Source organism: Oreochromis niloticus, linkage group LG11 (genome assembly GCF_001858045.2).
Source record: "Oreochromis niloticus isolate F11D_XX linkage group LG11, O_niloticus_UMD_NMBU, whole genome shotgun sequence".
Lineage (NCBI taxonomy): Eukaryota > Metazoa > Chordata > Actinopteri > Cichliformes > Cichlidae > Oreochromis > Oreochromis niloticus.
In genome coordinates, this window is record NC_031976.2 from 37,518,610 (window position 1) to 37,535,291 (window position 16,682).

General features: G+C 42.8%; 1 protein-coding gene across 2 annotated transcripts in view; it reads right to left on the minus strand.

Moving 5' to 3' along the window:
* LOC100708991 (collagen alpha-6(VI) chain) overlaps positions 1-16,682 on the minus strand; it is a 74,412-nt gene that overhangs the window by 53,255 nt on the left and 4,475 nt on the right. For both annotated transcript variants that reach the window (XM_019364408.2, XM_019364409.2), the window contains exons 2-8: positions 16,063-16,170; positions 14,948-15,535; positions 12,372-12,929; positions 6,999-7,613; positions 6,108-6,668; positions 2,296-2,847; positions 1,471-2,049 (exon numbers count right to left, since the gene is read on the minus strand). In XM_019364408.2, the coding sequence (XP_019219953.1) occupies positions 1,471-2,049; positions 2,296-2,847; positions 6,108-6,668; positions 6,999-7,613; positions 12,372-12,929; positions 14,948-15,535; positions 16,063-16,156 (3,547 nt within the window). In that variant the 5' untranslated portion in view covers positions 16,157-16,170. The remainder of the gene's footprint in view (positions 1-1,470; positions 2,050-2,295; positions 2,848-6,107; positions 6,669-6,998; positions 7,614-12,371; positions 12,930-14,947; positions 15,536-16,062; positions 16,171-16,682) is intronic.

Consider the following 16,682-nt stretch of genomic DNA (forward strand, 5'->3'; position numbering starts at 1 on the left):
ATGGAAATCACTGCATGGGCTCAAGAGCCAGAAATCACTGGATGTGAACATAGGTCCTCTCCCAAAAGTGCAGCAGCTGCTCCCCTGGTTCCCAGATGTTTACTGACACAGTGGGAAATGTGCCCCTCATTACCATCAGTTCAAAATGAACTGATATCTTTCTTAAATTTGCACGCTTTTTCGGTTGTTTTTAGTGTTCTATTGTGATCCAAATATGGGTTCATGAGATTTAAAAATCATTGCATTTTACACAGTATCCTTTCTTTTTTTCAGAATTGGTTTCAGATGTTCCCCTAGAACTTCCATAAATATGATACTCGAAATGCTCACATTTATACATCTGTGTAGCTCTGTAATTACTACTCCAATGTCCTGGCTCTGTCACTTTGTGTCTTACGCTGCTCAACAACGGCTGAACAACAGTTACTTCAACTGAAATTAAACACCACACAAAAGGCAACTCAAACACAGAACATTAAATGTGTCTGTAAGGATGGGTATGGATCTGCTTTGGTCAGAGGATGAACACGAGACTTTACAGTGCACTCCTCATTCATCAGATACAATAGGGAGCACTACTGTGTGCTGCCTGCGTCCACTATCAAGAATAATACGTTTACATATGGACTTACAGAGCTATTAAAATGAGGAAATTGTAGCTGCTTAATGATTACTGCATGAACATATGGAAATGTTAAGGAAAAGTTTCTCCAAGTGTAGCAGGCTGTCACATATTTATCTTTAACGGGGCGATCGTGGCTCAAGAGCTGGGAGTTCGCCTTGCAATCGGAAGGTTGCCGGTTCGAGCCCCGGCTTAGACAGTCTCGGTCGTTGTGTCCTTGGGCAAGGCACTTCACCCGTTGCCTACTGGTGGTGGTCAGAGGGCCCGGTGGCGCCAGTGTCCGGCAGCCTCGCCTCTGTCAGTGCGCCCCAGGGTGGCTGTGGCTATAATGTAGTTTGCCATAACCAGTGTGTGCGTGAATGGGTGGATGACTGTATGTGTAAAGCGCTTTGGGGTCCTTAGGGACTAGTAAAGCGCTATACAAAATACAGGCCATTTACCATTTAGTGTAACTGAACTGACTCCCTCACTTAAATCTAGCCAAAAACACGATTTTAGGAGATCAATACATTCTGCTGTTATGAAAATGTTTTTTTTTTTTGTGTGTCTTTGTTCTGTTCTTCTCCTCTCACCCTAAATAGTCGTAGCAGATGGCCCCGCCCCTCCCTGAGGCTGGTTCTGCCGGAGGTTTCTTCCTGTTAAAAGGGAGTTTTTCCTTCCCACTGTCGCCAAAGTGCTTGCTCATAGGGGGTCATACGATTGTTGGGCTTTTCTCTGTTTTCTTTGTATTATTGAGCGGTCTTTCTGTTACAGTGTAAAGCGCCTTGAGGTAACTGTTGCTATATAGATAAAATTGAATTGACAAAGTCAATTAAAGAGCATAATATTTCACGCTGGACACATCTTACCTCGCTTAGTGGTATTGCAAATGACAGGAGAAATCTTCTTGTACAGAGTTTCTAAACCCTCAAAATTATCCACAAAGAAAACTTTGGATGTGTCGCCACCAGCCATGGTCTCCAGCTCGCTCCTGTTTGCACCCTCCACTCCGATACTGATGACTGTGATCCCATTTTGTCGCAGAGCATCAGATTCTGCTTTCAATCTGTCAGAATCACGAGAGTCTCCATCTGTGATCACCATGAGAATCTGAGGCACCCTGATTGCTCTCCGGCCGCCATGTTCAGCATTAAAGTACGGCAGCGAGTATGCCAAGGCGGCACCTGTGTAGGTGCCTCCTTTTGGTTGTACCAGCTGCTGCAGAGCTTCAAGGACTTTTCCTTTGGAGTAAATTTCCTTTAGAGTAAACTCGGACTTGGCTGTTCTAGAGTAGAGAATGACTCCAAAACGAGTCAGATTCTCACCAACTGTGTTCTGGTTCACAACTGAAGCCAAAAAGCTTTTTGTACTCTTGAACTGTTCCTCTGTCATGCTTTCAGAACCATCCACCAGAAAAATAATATCAGCCTTTACTGTCTTTTCACACTCTGAATGAAGAAAAAAGAGGCAGAGAGGAAGTTAGCAAAGACAGACACAACTATTTGTTTTCATAGTAAAATATACAGAAGCCACCCAATTTTTTTTACTAATTTTTATTTTACTAAATCAATCATTTAATATTTTAAAAACCTGATTTTTTAATTCATTAAATGATTTAACATCTCTACAGACTCCTTTGGTTTTACTTTTTAGATAGTCTGACATCACAGATGGTTTGAAACAGCCTCTCTTACCTTTCTCACAGAACTCCAAGGCCAGTTTGGTCTCTAGTTCCTTCCATCCGTCAAAGGTATTCTCAATAAAGGCCCTCTGCAATGAGCCACTGATCTCCGACAGTTCCTGCACGTTGGTCTTATTCACTCCAATGGCATAGATCACCACTCCTTTGGCCCTCAGAGCACGAGCTGGTTCTCTGACGCTATCTTCGGATTTACCGTCTGTTATAACGACCAACCACTGCTTCACCCAAGGACGCCCTCCTCTGGCTGCATCAAAATACTGCGAGACTTCTGTGATGGCCCTGCCAGTGCGAGTTCTTGTCTTATTCTGCATCATACCATCGATGGTGTTTAGCATTCCTTCCAGGCTGTAGTGTGTGGTGAGGTCGAACTCCAGGCGTGTGTTGGTGCTGTACTGCATAACACCAATGTGCACCTTATCCAGCCCAATGATGGACTTGCTAATGACAGATTTTGTGAAATTTTTCATCTTTTGGAAGCCTTCCTCAGAGATCCTCTCAGAGCTGTCAGTTAAGAAAAATATGTCGCCTTGTGTGTCTTTACAAGCTGTGGATGAAAAACAAATAGAGGTTAGTGTGGTTTTTCCTTTCTACAGGTAATTGCAGGGCCTACCTGAGCCTAGGATTGGCAGTTTTGAGCATGTGAAAGCTTCTCTGCTCAGCTATTTTGTTGTTTAGCAAGATTTATTTGAGTTAATCTGCTCCCTCTTCTCTCGTCATGGACCGTCTGTATTTACTTTGATGCAGTCTTCTCATTATGGTAGACTTGGGTATCAATATCCGTGGAGAGTGTTGTTCACTTGGTTGTTGTGAAGGGGTTTCTCTTCACCAGGCATGTGCAGAGCGGGGAGCGGAAGGGGCTTGAGCACCTGCCCCAACTGCCCTCTTCTGGAGGCCACTTTTTTGTTTTCTTTTCTTTTTTTAATGTGTGTGTGTGCGCATGTGGAGTCCTACCTGTGCATCTCAACAATAATATTTAACTATTTAATCACAGCTTTGCTAAATAAAATGATCTGGCTTGCATCAGTCACATGAATACCATTAACCAATCATTGCCCTTGACGGCAGAGCGCCCTGGTTACGAGCAGGGAATGAGCTCACAAAGAGCACGCGCACTTTTTGCCACCTGAGCAGGAGAAGCAAACACAAAGTAAGTGGGAGACGCTGACTAATGCAAAGGAAAGTAGGGTGTACATTGTACACTGTACATTTAGGCCACGTTTGCTTTGCATTGCATTGCACTGATGACAGTTATATAGTATAATGCAATTCCATGTTAGATTCTTGATGAATGTGGATTGTTGTTTTTCAGTCTCGTTCTATGTGGCCCTTTTTAACTTTGAGCACCTTCGCCTTTAAATATGTCTGTGAAGGTTCTCAGTCATCCAGGTCATCGTAGTCAAAGGAGTTTGCAAAGAAAAGCGTCTGGACTTCTTTAAGTTGCTTGAAGACGTTTCACCTCTCATCCGAGAAGCTTCTTCAGTTCTAAGGTCAAATGGGGAGAGTCCCAGATTTAAACCCAGTGGGAGTATCCCCCCAAGGAGGGACAAAGGACCCCCTGGTGATCCTCTAATCACATGCGCCAAGGTGTGAAAGTGGGTGTGGGACCTAATCAGCCAGGGTTTCGGGTGAGCTCATTGTGAAACCTGGCCCCACCCTATCATGTGAATTCCTGAGGTCAGATGGCCCAGGATGTGAGTGGGCGTTAAGGCGTCTGGGGAGGGAACTCAAAACTGGATTATAGATGGCAGACAGTTGGTGTCGTAAACCACCGCCTCTGTTCAAAGATGGTCGCTCACAGTGGACATAGATGGCCTCTTGCCATCTATGTCCACTGCCATCTAAAAAGAAGGAACATACACATGTAAAGGAAGCACTCCCTGGTGCCAACTGGATGCTCAAGGCAAAAGCTGACGGGAATAACAAAACTCTCCATTAGATAATGAAACTGTGTTGTGACTCTCCCTCCTCCTTCAAGGCCACCCGCATTGACCGATGATTGTTGACTTTTGCCTAACCTGTGAAGGGACACTTTCTCTCGGTTGAACACGGAACACACACACACACACACACACACACACACACACACACACACACGTACACTGACACATACCTTCACTCACCCCCCGCTTAAGTCTTAGTTGTGAGATGTGCTGATTCATGTGCTGAGGTGTTTTCTCTGTTCTCAAACTGATCTCCTTGTTGGAGCTCAGTCTGGGGGGAGTTCTTTTTTGTCCTCATCTTTCCTCATGTTGTGCATTTCCATGGTTTCGTTTCGGGTCGCTGCTCATGCGGTCGACCGGCCAGTGCTACCTAGCCTGACCTGTCTCCCCAATGTGATGTTTGTATGTATGGTCGGCAAGGTATCATCTATCTTAATTGCCCCTTGGGGATGAAATAAAGTCTTTTTGACTTTGACTTCACCAGTGCTTTTTTCCTTCTCACTTTCTACCAAACTTTTTTTTGGCACTTTTCTTTGCTACTCCTACTATTGTAGCAGTTTCTCTGATGTTTTTTTAATTTATTTTCTTCTGTTTTCACAGCTCAAGGGTGGCTTGTTCCACCTGCATGGAGAGCTCCTTTGACCGCATGTTGCCTTGTTCCCAGAAAAATCTTCCAAATGCAAGCACCACACCTTAAATCAACTCCAGACCTTTTATTAATTGATAATGACATAACTAAGTAATCACCCACAACTGGCCATGAAATAGCCTTTGAGCTTTTGTCCAATTACTTTTAATCCCTTAAAAAAGAGGACGGCGCATGTGAAGGAGCTCAAACTCCCTACATCCTATTTGAATATGGATACCCTCAAAGGACAGCTGACAGTCTATACATTATGTCCAAACAACTATAATTAAAATTTGGGCGATAGGGGCTCAAGAGTTGGGAGTTCGCCTTGTAATCAGAAGGTTGCCGGTTCGAGCCCCGGCTTGGACAGTCTTGGTCGTTGTGTCCTTGGGCAAGACACTTCACCCGTTGCCTACTGGTGGTGGTCAGAGAGCCCGGTGGCGCCAGTGTCCGGCAGCCTCGCCTCTGTCAGTGCGCCCCAGGGTGGCTGTGGCTACAATGTAGCTGCCATCACCAGTGTGTGAATGGGTGAATGAATGGGTGGATGACTGGATATGTAAAGTGCTTTGGGGTCCTTAGAGACTAGTAAAGCGCTATATAAATACAGGCCATTTACCATATAATTAAAATTTGTTTCTGTAAATGGGTAAAAAATAAAAAAAAAACTTGTGTCAGTGTCTAAATGTATATGGACCTAATGTGTTAAGAAAATTAGATTGAAATCAGAGACAACAATTACCTGACAGGCTTGTCCATTTTGCCAACATTTCATTGCAGCAACCCAGAATGGACTCAATATGGCCCCCCTTGTGCTTGTATGTGTGCCTGACAACATTGGGGCCTGCTCCCAATGAGATGACAAACTATGTCCTGGGGGATGTCCATGGTCTTCATTGGCTCATGTGGGACTCAACTGATGTTGGGTCAACTACAACCATGTTAAAGGGGACACTTCCACTAGGGGTTAAATACCTGGAACTCCCCAAGTGCTTTAGACTTGCTAAAACAGAGAAAACTGATATTTTTTGTTCTTTCACAAGTACATTTTAAAGAATGCACTTCTGAAAAAGTGAATTTGCTAGCGTTATGAGTCCTATATAAGAAAGTGGAATACATATATAGATCTAATCTATGTTTTTGAAATAGTTTATGGTCTTCTTCTCTATCCTCTCCTCTTATTATCTCAATGATGTGTGCCATAAAATGAAGTCTACCTGAGTAAGGTAAGTTAATTACCTTCCAGAAAACAGATCTCTCTGGTGATGTTATTTTTGATGGTTTTCAGGGCATCAAAACTATGGACAAAAAACTTTCTCCTTGGATCCCCAGCAATCTCATTCAGCTCATTATCATTTGAGGCATTCACCCCGATGGCATAGATGATGACCCCCTGCGCCCTCAGTTCTTCTGCAGGAATTTGAACTTTATCTTCGGATTTTCCATCGGTGATGACGATCAGGTACTCTGAGACTTTGTAGCCACGGCTCGTCTTTGCATTCTCAAAATGTCCTTTCATGGATGACAGTGCTTCTCCTGTGAATGTTCCACCTTTTTCATGAATGATTTCCTTCACAGCCTTTTCCATTGTCTTAGCATCTGAGTGCTGTGTTAGGTCAAACTGTAGAGAGGGGGAATCTGAATATTTCACAAGACCCATGCGAACATGGTCTGGCCCAATACGGAAGGTACGAAGAAACTCAATGATAAACTTCAGCATGTCTGCGAAATCTGCATCTTTAATGCTCTCTGAGTCATCCATCAGGAAGAAAATGTCAGCTTGGTCCTTTTCTTTACATGCTGAAGAGAAACAAACAATGGGAGTTAGATCTTCCCACACAGTCACAGAGAGCGAGTTTGAACTGAACATTCAGAGTCTGAAATGTTTGAGAAACTATATTTACACCCAGCATGTTTTACAGGCCGCTTATGAACAACTATAACTTAAAAATGGATGAGCGGTTTCTTACTCTTTTTCCTTATCTGGGAAATTTATTAAGTAAGATCCAATCAACTACCTTGACATACCTCTAACATTAGCACAGAGCATTGCATCAATAATGCTACTACAAAAGTTAACATTTCTCAGGGAAAACTAACAGCAGCTTATCAGGAAAGCTTAGTTCAAACCTTTTTTAGTCTCTGCATCACTTTCCTTGTCCTGGACCCCGATCTGGATGATGGTGTTGCACAGGGTTGCCTGCAGAGTTTCTTTCAGGGGTTTCAGCTTGACGAAACTGTCCACAGTAAAAACAAACTTAGACTTGGGGTAAGATGCCATCTCCAGCAGTTCAGTTTTATTGGCTTTTTTGATTCCGACAGCAAAAACTGTGACACCAGCTCGACGGAGAGCGATTGCAGGTTCCTTCACATTATCCTGGGATTCACCGTCTGTGATTACCACTGCTACCTTTGGGACATCCTTCCTGCTGCCCTTTTCTTTAGTGAAGATGTTTTCAAGGGTGAAGTGTAGGGCAGCCCCAGTTTTTGTACCACCTTGACGGTAAGGCAGGAAGCTGATGAACTTCAAAATATCTTCCTTGTCTCCGAACATGTCGAGGTAGGCATGAGCAGTCGGCACGTCGTTGTATGTAACAATGCCTACTCGGATTTTAGATTGACCAGTTTCCAGGACGCTGATGACTGAGCGCAGGAAGTCACGCATCAGCCTGAAGTTTTCCTCTCCAATGCTTCCAGACTCATCAACAATGAACACAATGTCTGCCTTGTTAGCTGTTTTGCAATCTGTGAAAGGAGCACACTCAGTTTAGTCGACCCATCTGAAACTTTGTTTGAAAACAGAAATCATCAAGATTTAGTTACACATTGTACATAAGAGATGAATAAAAGAGGTTTCAGGACTATTGCATTTTAAAGGCTCAGGTTTAGAATTCCAGCTGCTGCCATATTGGTTTTCTGGGACAAGACGCACTGAGCCTGAACAACTCCATCTGCATGAATTATAAAATAATAATTTCCATATCGTTGCAATGAAAAAGGAAAAGGCTGCAGATTTTTTTAAAAAACAGGCTGTAAATATGTTTATTTGTGTGTGTGTGTGTGTGTGTGTGTGTGTGTGTGTGTGTGTGTGTGTGTGTGTGTGTGTGTGTGTGCAGGGTCTGGGTAATGGACGATGGTGGGTTTCACGATAAAAGCAAGGTTGAGGTATGAAAATTACACAAGAACTGGACTGAAGATCAGAGGAACCGGTCTGATGAAGATGAATGGTTCCAATGGTTCAAAACATCGTAGGAAGGAGGTCAGGAGAGAGGCCCAGCAGTGAGAGTCTACAGCCATCTGTGAGACACGGTGGAGGCTCTGTCATGGTTTGGGGCTGCAGGGATAGCTCAGTAGGCAGAGTGGTGGCCCCATGATTGGAAGGTCGGGGGTTCAAATCCACTGAACGGCTACCCTGAGGTACTCCTGAGCAAAGTACCGTCCCTACTCACTGCTCCCCGGGCGCCTGCTTAGTGGCTGCCCACTGCTTCACTGAGTGAGTGGGTCAAATGCAGAGAAAAACAAGTGATTTCCCCACAGGGATCAATAAAGTATACATTATTATTATTGTTCCAGACAGTGATGTTGGAGATCTTTGTTTAAACTGTTTGTCATGTTAGTCAGTTTAATGTGAAGATGATAATGCTGCAGGCACATTTCAGGCATGGTTGAGTTTCACTCACCAAACGAACCATCAGACCTAAGCGTACTATTACAATGTTAGCCTCCATGAATAAAAGAACAAAAATGGTGGATTTCCTTCCCTCATTGAGTCTTTTGATGCTGTGACATGAGAGTAAAAAGGCTATGCTGACATGTTCCAGATCCAGGTTTTTGTACACTGTCTTTCCCTCACAGTTGATAGTAATGGGTCGTAAACTACAGTGAACGGCTATTTAGTTTTAAAAGAGCAAAGATAAAAAGGAAGCAGTCAGATCATCCCAACTAGCGATGCAGAAAGTCTCCACAAAATCACCTGGGGGTTTTTTTCACACAGACACAAACACGCATTCCCACCCTCATGCACACATATACAAATACTCAGCACTCACCCAACGTAAGGATAGACATAAATGGACATGTACACACAATCATCCTACCCTGCCTCCCCTGCACCCTGGTGACACCCCTGCGCCCCAATGCCCTACTTGTGTGGGTGGGTGTGGTGGAGGGGGAAGAGGGAGGCAGCCGGGGGTGCAGAGTGGACTCCTGCAAGGATGGAACAACCTCCCTGCCAGTTGAAGAGCCCCCCAGTTAGGCCGATGCACCAGAGGCCCCCTGCGCCAGGGCTGAGCCCCCGTGCACCCACCCGCCCACAACCTCGGCGACACACCAACGAGGACCGAAGCCCCCAAGGCCCAGCCAGAGCCCTAGCACGGAGGCGAAGCACCCCCGAACCCCAAGCCCCCACGCCTGCCCCGGATCCACTCAGGGGCAGTCAGGCTACCAGGCCAGTAACCTACGTCCGCCAGCAGAGACCCTCCCCCAGCCCCGCTGCACGCAGCCACGAGGAGAACACCCTCTAAGAGCGACCAGAGCCACTAACCAGGTTATGACCACAACCCCTGGGTTAAGCCCTCCAGGGATAACGTCTCTAGGGATTCTCCAGACGCCTTAAGCCCGTCCCAACCTCCACATCAACCACAATAGCGAAGGCGAGACCAAACCACGACCCCCCACCCCCGCTAGGTGATGGAGTCAATCAAAGGATCCCAGAGGGATTGATCTGATGTGGTGGCAGAGGCTGTATCAAGACTAATGTAATCTAATAGATAATTTCTATATTGGCTAGAATTAAGATTATTTTTATTTTTTCAGTTCATGAGGACTGTTTTCTTGGCTATGCAAAGGGCTGTAAAAACAATGTGGACTGTATTTTTACTCAGTTGTATATAGCATTTGTATTCTATTTTTATCTTATTGTATATTTTATTTTATTCTATTCTGTACAGTTGTGTACTGTATTTATTCTTATTTAATTTTATTCTAATTTTTGCTTCATAACTTTTACACTGTCCACTTCCTGCTGTGACAAAACAAATTTCCCACGTGTGGGACTAATAAAGGTTATCTTATCTTATCTTATTAGTTTCTGCAGTGACCTCATCCAAGTTGCTCAGCAAGCATACTAAAGGGGAGGCTGGAATGTTACATTTCAGACACTTTGATAAGTCTTCACATATCTCGCGCCAAAACTTCTGCACTGGTGGACAGAACCAAAGGGCGTGGATGTAATTGTCTGGTGTATTGCCTTGACAGTGTGAGCAGTTGTTGGAAGATGTAAAGCCCATCTTGAACATCCGATGACCTGTATAGTGCACTCTATGTAGTAATTTGTATTGTATTAATTGCAGACTGGGATTTTTAATCAATTTAAAGGTTTTTAAGCAAACCTGAGACCAGAAGTTTTGGTCTAAGCTGACTGATAAATCTGCTTCCCATTTTGCAATAGGAAGGGATATTGATTCATCTATTTTAGAAAGTGTTCTGTATATTTTAGACAATAATTTGGGGGATTTAAGAGTAAGAAAGTGTACCACACTTGGTGGTGTTTGTAATTCAACTTGACTGAGGTTAAATCTCTTTTTTACTACGGATTTAATTTGTTGATATTCTAAAAATCTTTTCTTGTTGATCCCATATTGTGTAACTAGTCTGTCAAATGAAATAAATTCTGTTCCCTCTAATATATGTTCTAAGTATTTAATTCCTTTACAACTCCATTCTGGAAAATTAATCATATTATTGTTTTGTAATATGTCAGGGTTGTTCCAGATAGGTGTACGTTTGCATGGGATTAATGAAGACTCTGTCATTTTTAGAAACTCCCACCATGCTGTTAGGATGGCTAAAACATACCCTCTTAGATGAACCCTGGATAGATGTTGAACAGGCACTTTGTAATAATCTAGAAATTTCAGACCTACCATTTATCAGCTCAAACATCAAAAGACATGAATGCTTTAAAAGCATCAACATCAGCTCTTCTCTGAGATGAACTGAAGCCTGTTGGCTAAGAAATATTGTTGAAAATTAGGCAGATCTAATCCTCCTTTATCCTTGGTTCTTTGAAGCATTTTTAAGCTGATACGTGGGGGTTTGTCTTTCCAAAGGAATTTAGAAATATACGAGTCTAGAGATCTGAACCAATCTTGTGATGGTTTGTTCGGGATCATTGAAAATAAATAATTTATTTTCGGCAAGATCATCATTTTTATAGCGGCGACCCTTCCCATGAGTGATATGGGTAAAGATTTCCATCTAGTCAGATCGCTTTCTACTTTCTTTAGAAGTGGGATGTGGTTTAGTTTAGTTAAGTCTGAAAGCTTAGGAGAGACATTAATACCTAAATATTTAATATTTCCAGATTGTAGTGGGGCAGAGGAAGAATTATGGAAGGAGCAGTTAATTGGAAGAACTGTAGATTTTGACCAGTTAATTGAATAATCTGAAACTCTTGAAAACCAGTTTATTAGAGTAATTACCTCAGAAAGGTTGGTTTGTGAGTTCTGGAGAAAAAGTAACACATTATCCGCATAAAGGCTGATTTTATGTTCCACGTTCTTGCATTTTATGCCCTTAATTACTGAATTCTGTCTAATTGCTGCTGCTAGTGGCTCAATAAAAATTTCAAACAGTGAAGGGGAGAGTGGGCATCCCTGCCTGGTGCCCCTCAGGAGACAGAAGCTGGAGGATGTCTGGTCATTTGTTCTGACACAAGCTGTTGGGGAATTATATAATATTTTTAACCAGTTTATGAAAGAGGATCCAAAACCAAATTTGTGTAAAGTTGCAAATAGAAATTTCCAGTTAACTCTGTCAAACGCTTTTTCTGCATCTAAAGATAATATTGTGGTTTCAGTGTTTTTACTGTATGAGTAGTCTATCAAATTAAGTAATCTACGTGTGTTAGTTGATGAGTGCCTACCTTTTATGAATCCAGTTTGGTCAGGATGAATTAAGAGGGGGGTCATTTTCTCTAATCTCTTTGAGAGAGCTTTGCAGATTATTTTAAGGTCTACATTTATAAGGGATATTGGACGATAGCTTGAGGGATATACAGGGTCTTTGCCTGGTTTTAGCAGGAGATTAATGTTTGCAGAGTTCATATTTGATGGAAGTCTGCCATTTTCTTTGATTTCCAACAACGTTCTGTAAAAAACTGGTGCTAGAATCGTCCAGAATTCTTTGTAGAATTCTGCAGGAAAGCCGTCTGGACCTGGAGCCTTATTATTGGGCATGCTTATCAGGGCTGCAACAACTCAAAATCTTACCAAGAGTATTTGTCTTATTTCTAGTCAAAATCATCTCATTACACTTAAAATAAGACAGAATCAGCTAGAGGGCAACATTTCAGTAAGCTAAAGGAACTTGTTTCAAGACAGTAAATCTTAAAACTAGAAAAAAACTAGACAATTTTCACTTGTTTCATTGGCAGATTTTTTTACTTAATACAAGATATTTTAGCTACTGATGATGATGATGAACCGATGGCAGCTTTCTCACCTTCAGTGACAGTCTCCACTCTCTGGGTTGTGAGCAGGTCAATCAGCAGAGTTACTCTCGAAGAATCAAAGATATAGCCAGGGCTGGCAAAGCGGTCCAGAGCATCCCGTGTCGCACCTGCGTCCATCCCCACAATAATTACCCCCTCGTCTTTCAGATTTTCAGCAGACCAAAACACAGGATCATCCGAGTCTTTTCCAGCCACTACAACCAAATACGGCGGGATTCCCTGGTCTGCACGGCCTCCTGCCTCGACAGTGAAGAAGTTCTCTTTAGCGTAGGACAGAGCTTGTCCAAGATTTCGTGGTTGGCCTGTTTGTGAACGCAGTCGGAAACGTCGAGCAGCAGCCACAATCTGCTGCTTGGTTTGATGAGTGTTGAGACGAAAGTCAACTCTGACGTCCTGACCGTACTGGGCCAAACCGACGCGGTAACCAGACGCTCCAACTTCCAGTCGATTCAACAGTCTGAAAAGCTCATTTCTAAACAGGGTGAACTGGTTTGAAGCTATTCCACTGTCCACCAGGAAGAAAATATCTGCAAACCTGTCGACCAAAGCTGAAAGAAGACAGAAGCAAAAGTGTTTTAGTACAAGTTCATGCAGAGTTTTCAGTCTACAACAAGCCTGACGCTCATGTGATCTACTACCTGTCATGAACTGGCTGTGCGCAGGCAGGAGAGGACCGAAAAGCAAACTCTCAGAAGAGAGGACGTGAACTCAAAATATAACTTTATTTTCTGAACGGAAAAAGGCAATACAAAACTAAACTGTGAAATTCTAATAATACTAGACCCAGGAAAACAGGGAGAGGTACACAACCATGAGGGAGGATGCGACATGGAACTGAGGGAGACGCTGACATAATTACACAGAAGATAACGAGGGAGCACATGGGGAACACAGCTGAGACGAATATTCATAACAAGACAGGGGAAGAGCGAACACAACATGACGTACAGCGACAGGAGACCATCAATGTAAAACAGGAAGTACACAGAGACGCAGACTGGAGGGGGAGAGAGCACAGAGGAGCACGAGAGAGAGTGGACAAGACGAGCCGGGGAACATAGATAAACAAGATAAAATAAAACAAGGAGAAACACGGCACAAGCACTAATACAATTAAATAAACACGGATACACAGAAGGAGACACAGGGGTCAAGACACGAGGGGAATCTAAAAAGCTAAACAGAACAACCTAGGTTCTATAGAATACACACAAGGAACCTAAAACATAACTAGAAAAAAATGCATTTCCTGCGAAAATGCTGTGTGGATGCTGTAAAGCTGAACTGTCTGCTGAAAAAGCTGAAAATAGCTGAAGAAGCTGAAGTCAGTATCTGAAAAGTTGTTGAAATTGTAATAACTTTGCAGACGAATAAAAACTTAGCAAAAATATAATAACTGTTCAGAAATGGAGTCACTTAGAAAAAACGTAATAAGTTTGCATAAATACTATATTAAAGGAGAATTTAGCAGAAATATTGTAACTTAGTAGAAATAGTACAACATGGCAGAGGTATCGTAATACAGCAGAAATTTTAATATTTAGCACAAACATAACTTGGAAGAAATGGTGTAAGAGTACAACTTAACATAAAGTAGTATAATAGTATAACTTAGGAGAAATGCAACAGCAGAAATACTATAATTTAGCAGAAAAGTAATAACTTAAGCAGAAATATTGGAAAAGCAAAATGACCAGCTGAAAAAAGCTGAATAAGGTGAAGTTCACTCAAAACTACTTGTTATTCAACTGTGAAAAATTGGCAGAAACATTAGAAAAGCAAAAAGGAACAGCCAGCAGATACACAAAGCTAAGGCAAAAATGACATGCCTAACAATATTTGCAAATATGGACACACACATAGAAATGCAATGACACATAACCCACGTCCAGCAAACAATATGTGCAGTCAATTAGTCTGTATCTGCTCAGTTTGAATCGAACAATAAGATGCAGCGCCCAAAGAATAAAAATTTAGTCTCTCACACACACACACACACACACACACACACACACACACACACACACACACACACACACACAGCGCCAAGTGAACAGGGGCTAGTAAGAGTGTGGCCTGTGTGTATCTATGCCAGTCAGCATTTCAGGCACGGAGCATTAACAAGAAGCTGAGGTCCATATTAGAAAAGCTGCTAAAATCATAAAACTTTGCAGAATTGTAATAAATTAGCAATATAGATCACTGGTCTGTTATAGTGTATTAATTTGTAGTGACAAAAAAAATGCTGAACAAGGTGGAATCGAATCCTGACGTTTGGGCTGCAGAATCGTTTCATTACTAATGGCGCTTACAGCATCCACACAAAAAAATAACACCAAATGACGAAAAACGCAAGAGAACTCAAAACACTGGGTCAAAAGGACCATGACACTACCTCACAGTGCTCAGAGGCACAGCTGAGGATGGACCAAGCAAAATGTGTATTTTCAGGTTTCTGTTGATTCTTGTGTCCAGGTCAAAACTGTATTCAGGTGTTTCTTAGATATAATTAATCGTACAATATAGAGAACAGTGTAAACTGTATCAACCAATCAGCTTTCTTTACCTAGCCGCTGATCCTCCAAACTGTGACAGACAGTTTCCAGCAGGCTGTTGGTCTGATCCTGGAGCTTCTGGTAGCTGTCACTGGTGAGGACGAAGCGCTCCGAGGGCCAGTTAGCGATGGTTATGAGCTGTGTCTGGTTGAACTTTCCAACCCCGATGGCGAACACGATGACACCGTGCTGCCTCAGTCTCCTGGCAGGTTCCAATACGTCATCAGTGGATGCGCCATCTGTGATGACCACAGCAATCTGAGGCACACGTCGCTCAGCTCGGCTGCCGGCCTCTTTGGTGAAGTACTCCGTCCGGAGGAAGTCTATGGCTTTGCCGGTTTTTGTGCCGCCTCCTCGGTGGGTAAGGTTTTCCACTGCAGCCAGCAGGGAATTCTTGTCCCTGTGATCCATCAGCTGGAACTCCGGATAAGGATCATCGCTGTACTGCACCAAACCGATCTGAACTTTGTTGGGGTCGATTTCAAAGCCCTGGATGGTGTTGCGAAGAAATGTGCGGATGTCCTGAAAGTTTTTATTAGTGATGCTGGTCGAGCCATCAACTAGGAAGACGATGTCACCGACGGTGACGTTTTCACACTCTGGATAGCAGAAAAAGAAAATCAGTGTTCATACACAAGTATTACAGGAAGATGACACAAAGTCCCCAAATAACATTATCAGCTAAGGTCCAATAATTGTGATGAACTAATGAAACACTATGGAGTTTTTAACAGGTATTACTGTATAAAATGTTCTGTCTCCTGTTCTCTACTATTAATCCCACTAAACCTCTACGGTACACACTATGAGCTCACTGATTTGTTTTTGTTTTTTTGCTGCTTACAGTTGAATGCTATACCATTGTGAAAAATGGAAAAATATCACATTTTAATGGAGTAAACAGAAATATATCAGCAGAAAAATGAATTAAATTGGTGTCTCAATTTCTTTAAAAAGGATAAAATAGACTATTTAGTCTGGAAGCAACACCGTGCCATTGAGAATTAACAGTTTGTCTTTGAAAGCAATCACATGAATGTACAAAAGCACATGACCACCTGGAATATCCTGCACCTAAACTCAGGTTTCAAAAACACAGCCTGGCATGTTGCATTCAAGTACCTACCTCTGACTGTCTGAGCAGCGACGCCACAGAAAAGTGCCGCTGTGATGAGGCTGAAGAGGAGACCTGTCCTCCCCGTCATGTTGGGACTGCTCATGTAGTTCTCTCCTCCTACACCAGCCACAAGACGGAAAGTGTACCAACAACATTGTTGACATTATAAATTACATGAACATGCTTTCACGCATAATGACATGGCTTTAATTTTTAATTAGTTAATTTCACAAAGTCTAGTCGTTTGTCCAGATGAAGCTTTGCAAACCTAAGCCGTGCTGCCGTGCACTTTTTTGGAGCGAACAGGCTTTCTCCTGTGACTCTGCCCACGGGCGGATCTGCAGGGCTAGCATGGGGTGGCATGTGCCTCTCTAAAATGATCCTATGCCACCCTAGTTTGGCATATGACAATGGTTTTTTATTAAAATAAGCTAGCATTAACACTTTGAGCCTAGCTACAATTAACAGTTAATGTGAACTCTAAAACAGAATATATTACAAAGTGTGCCCCTCCCCCACCCCCTCCACCAATGAAATGGTTCCTCCTGTAACTCGGGACTAACTTTATATCTTTATGTCAGTAACAGCCGATGCCTGTGGTTGTCCCAGAGAGCGTTTGAATCAACACC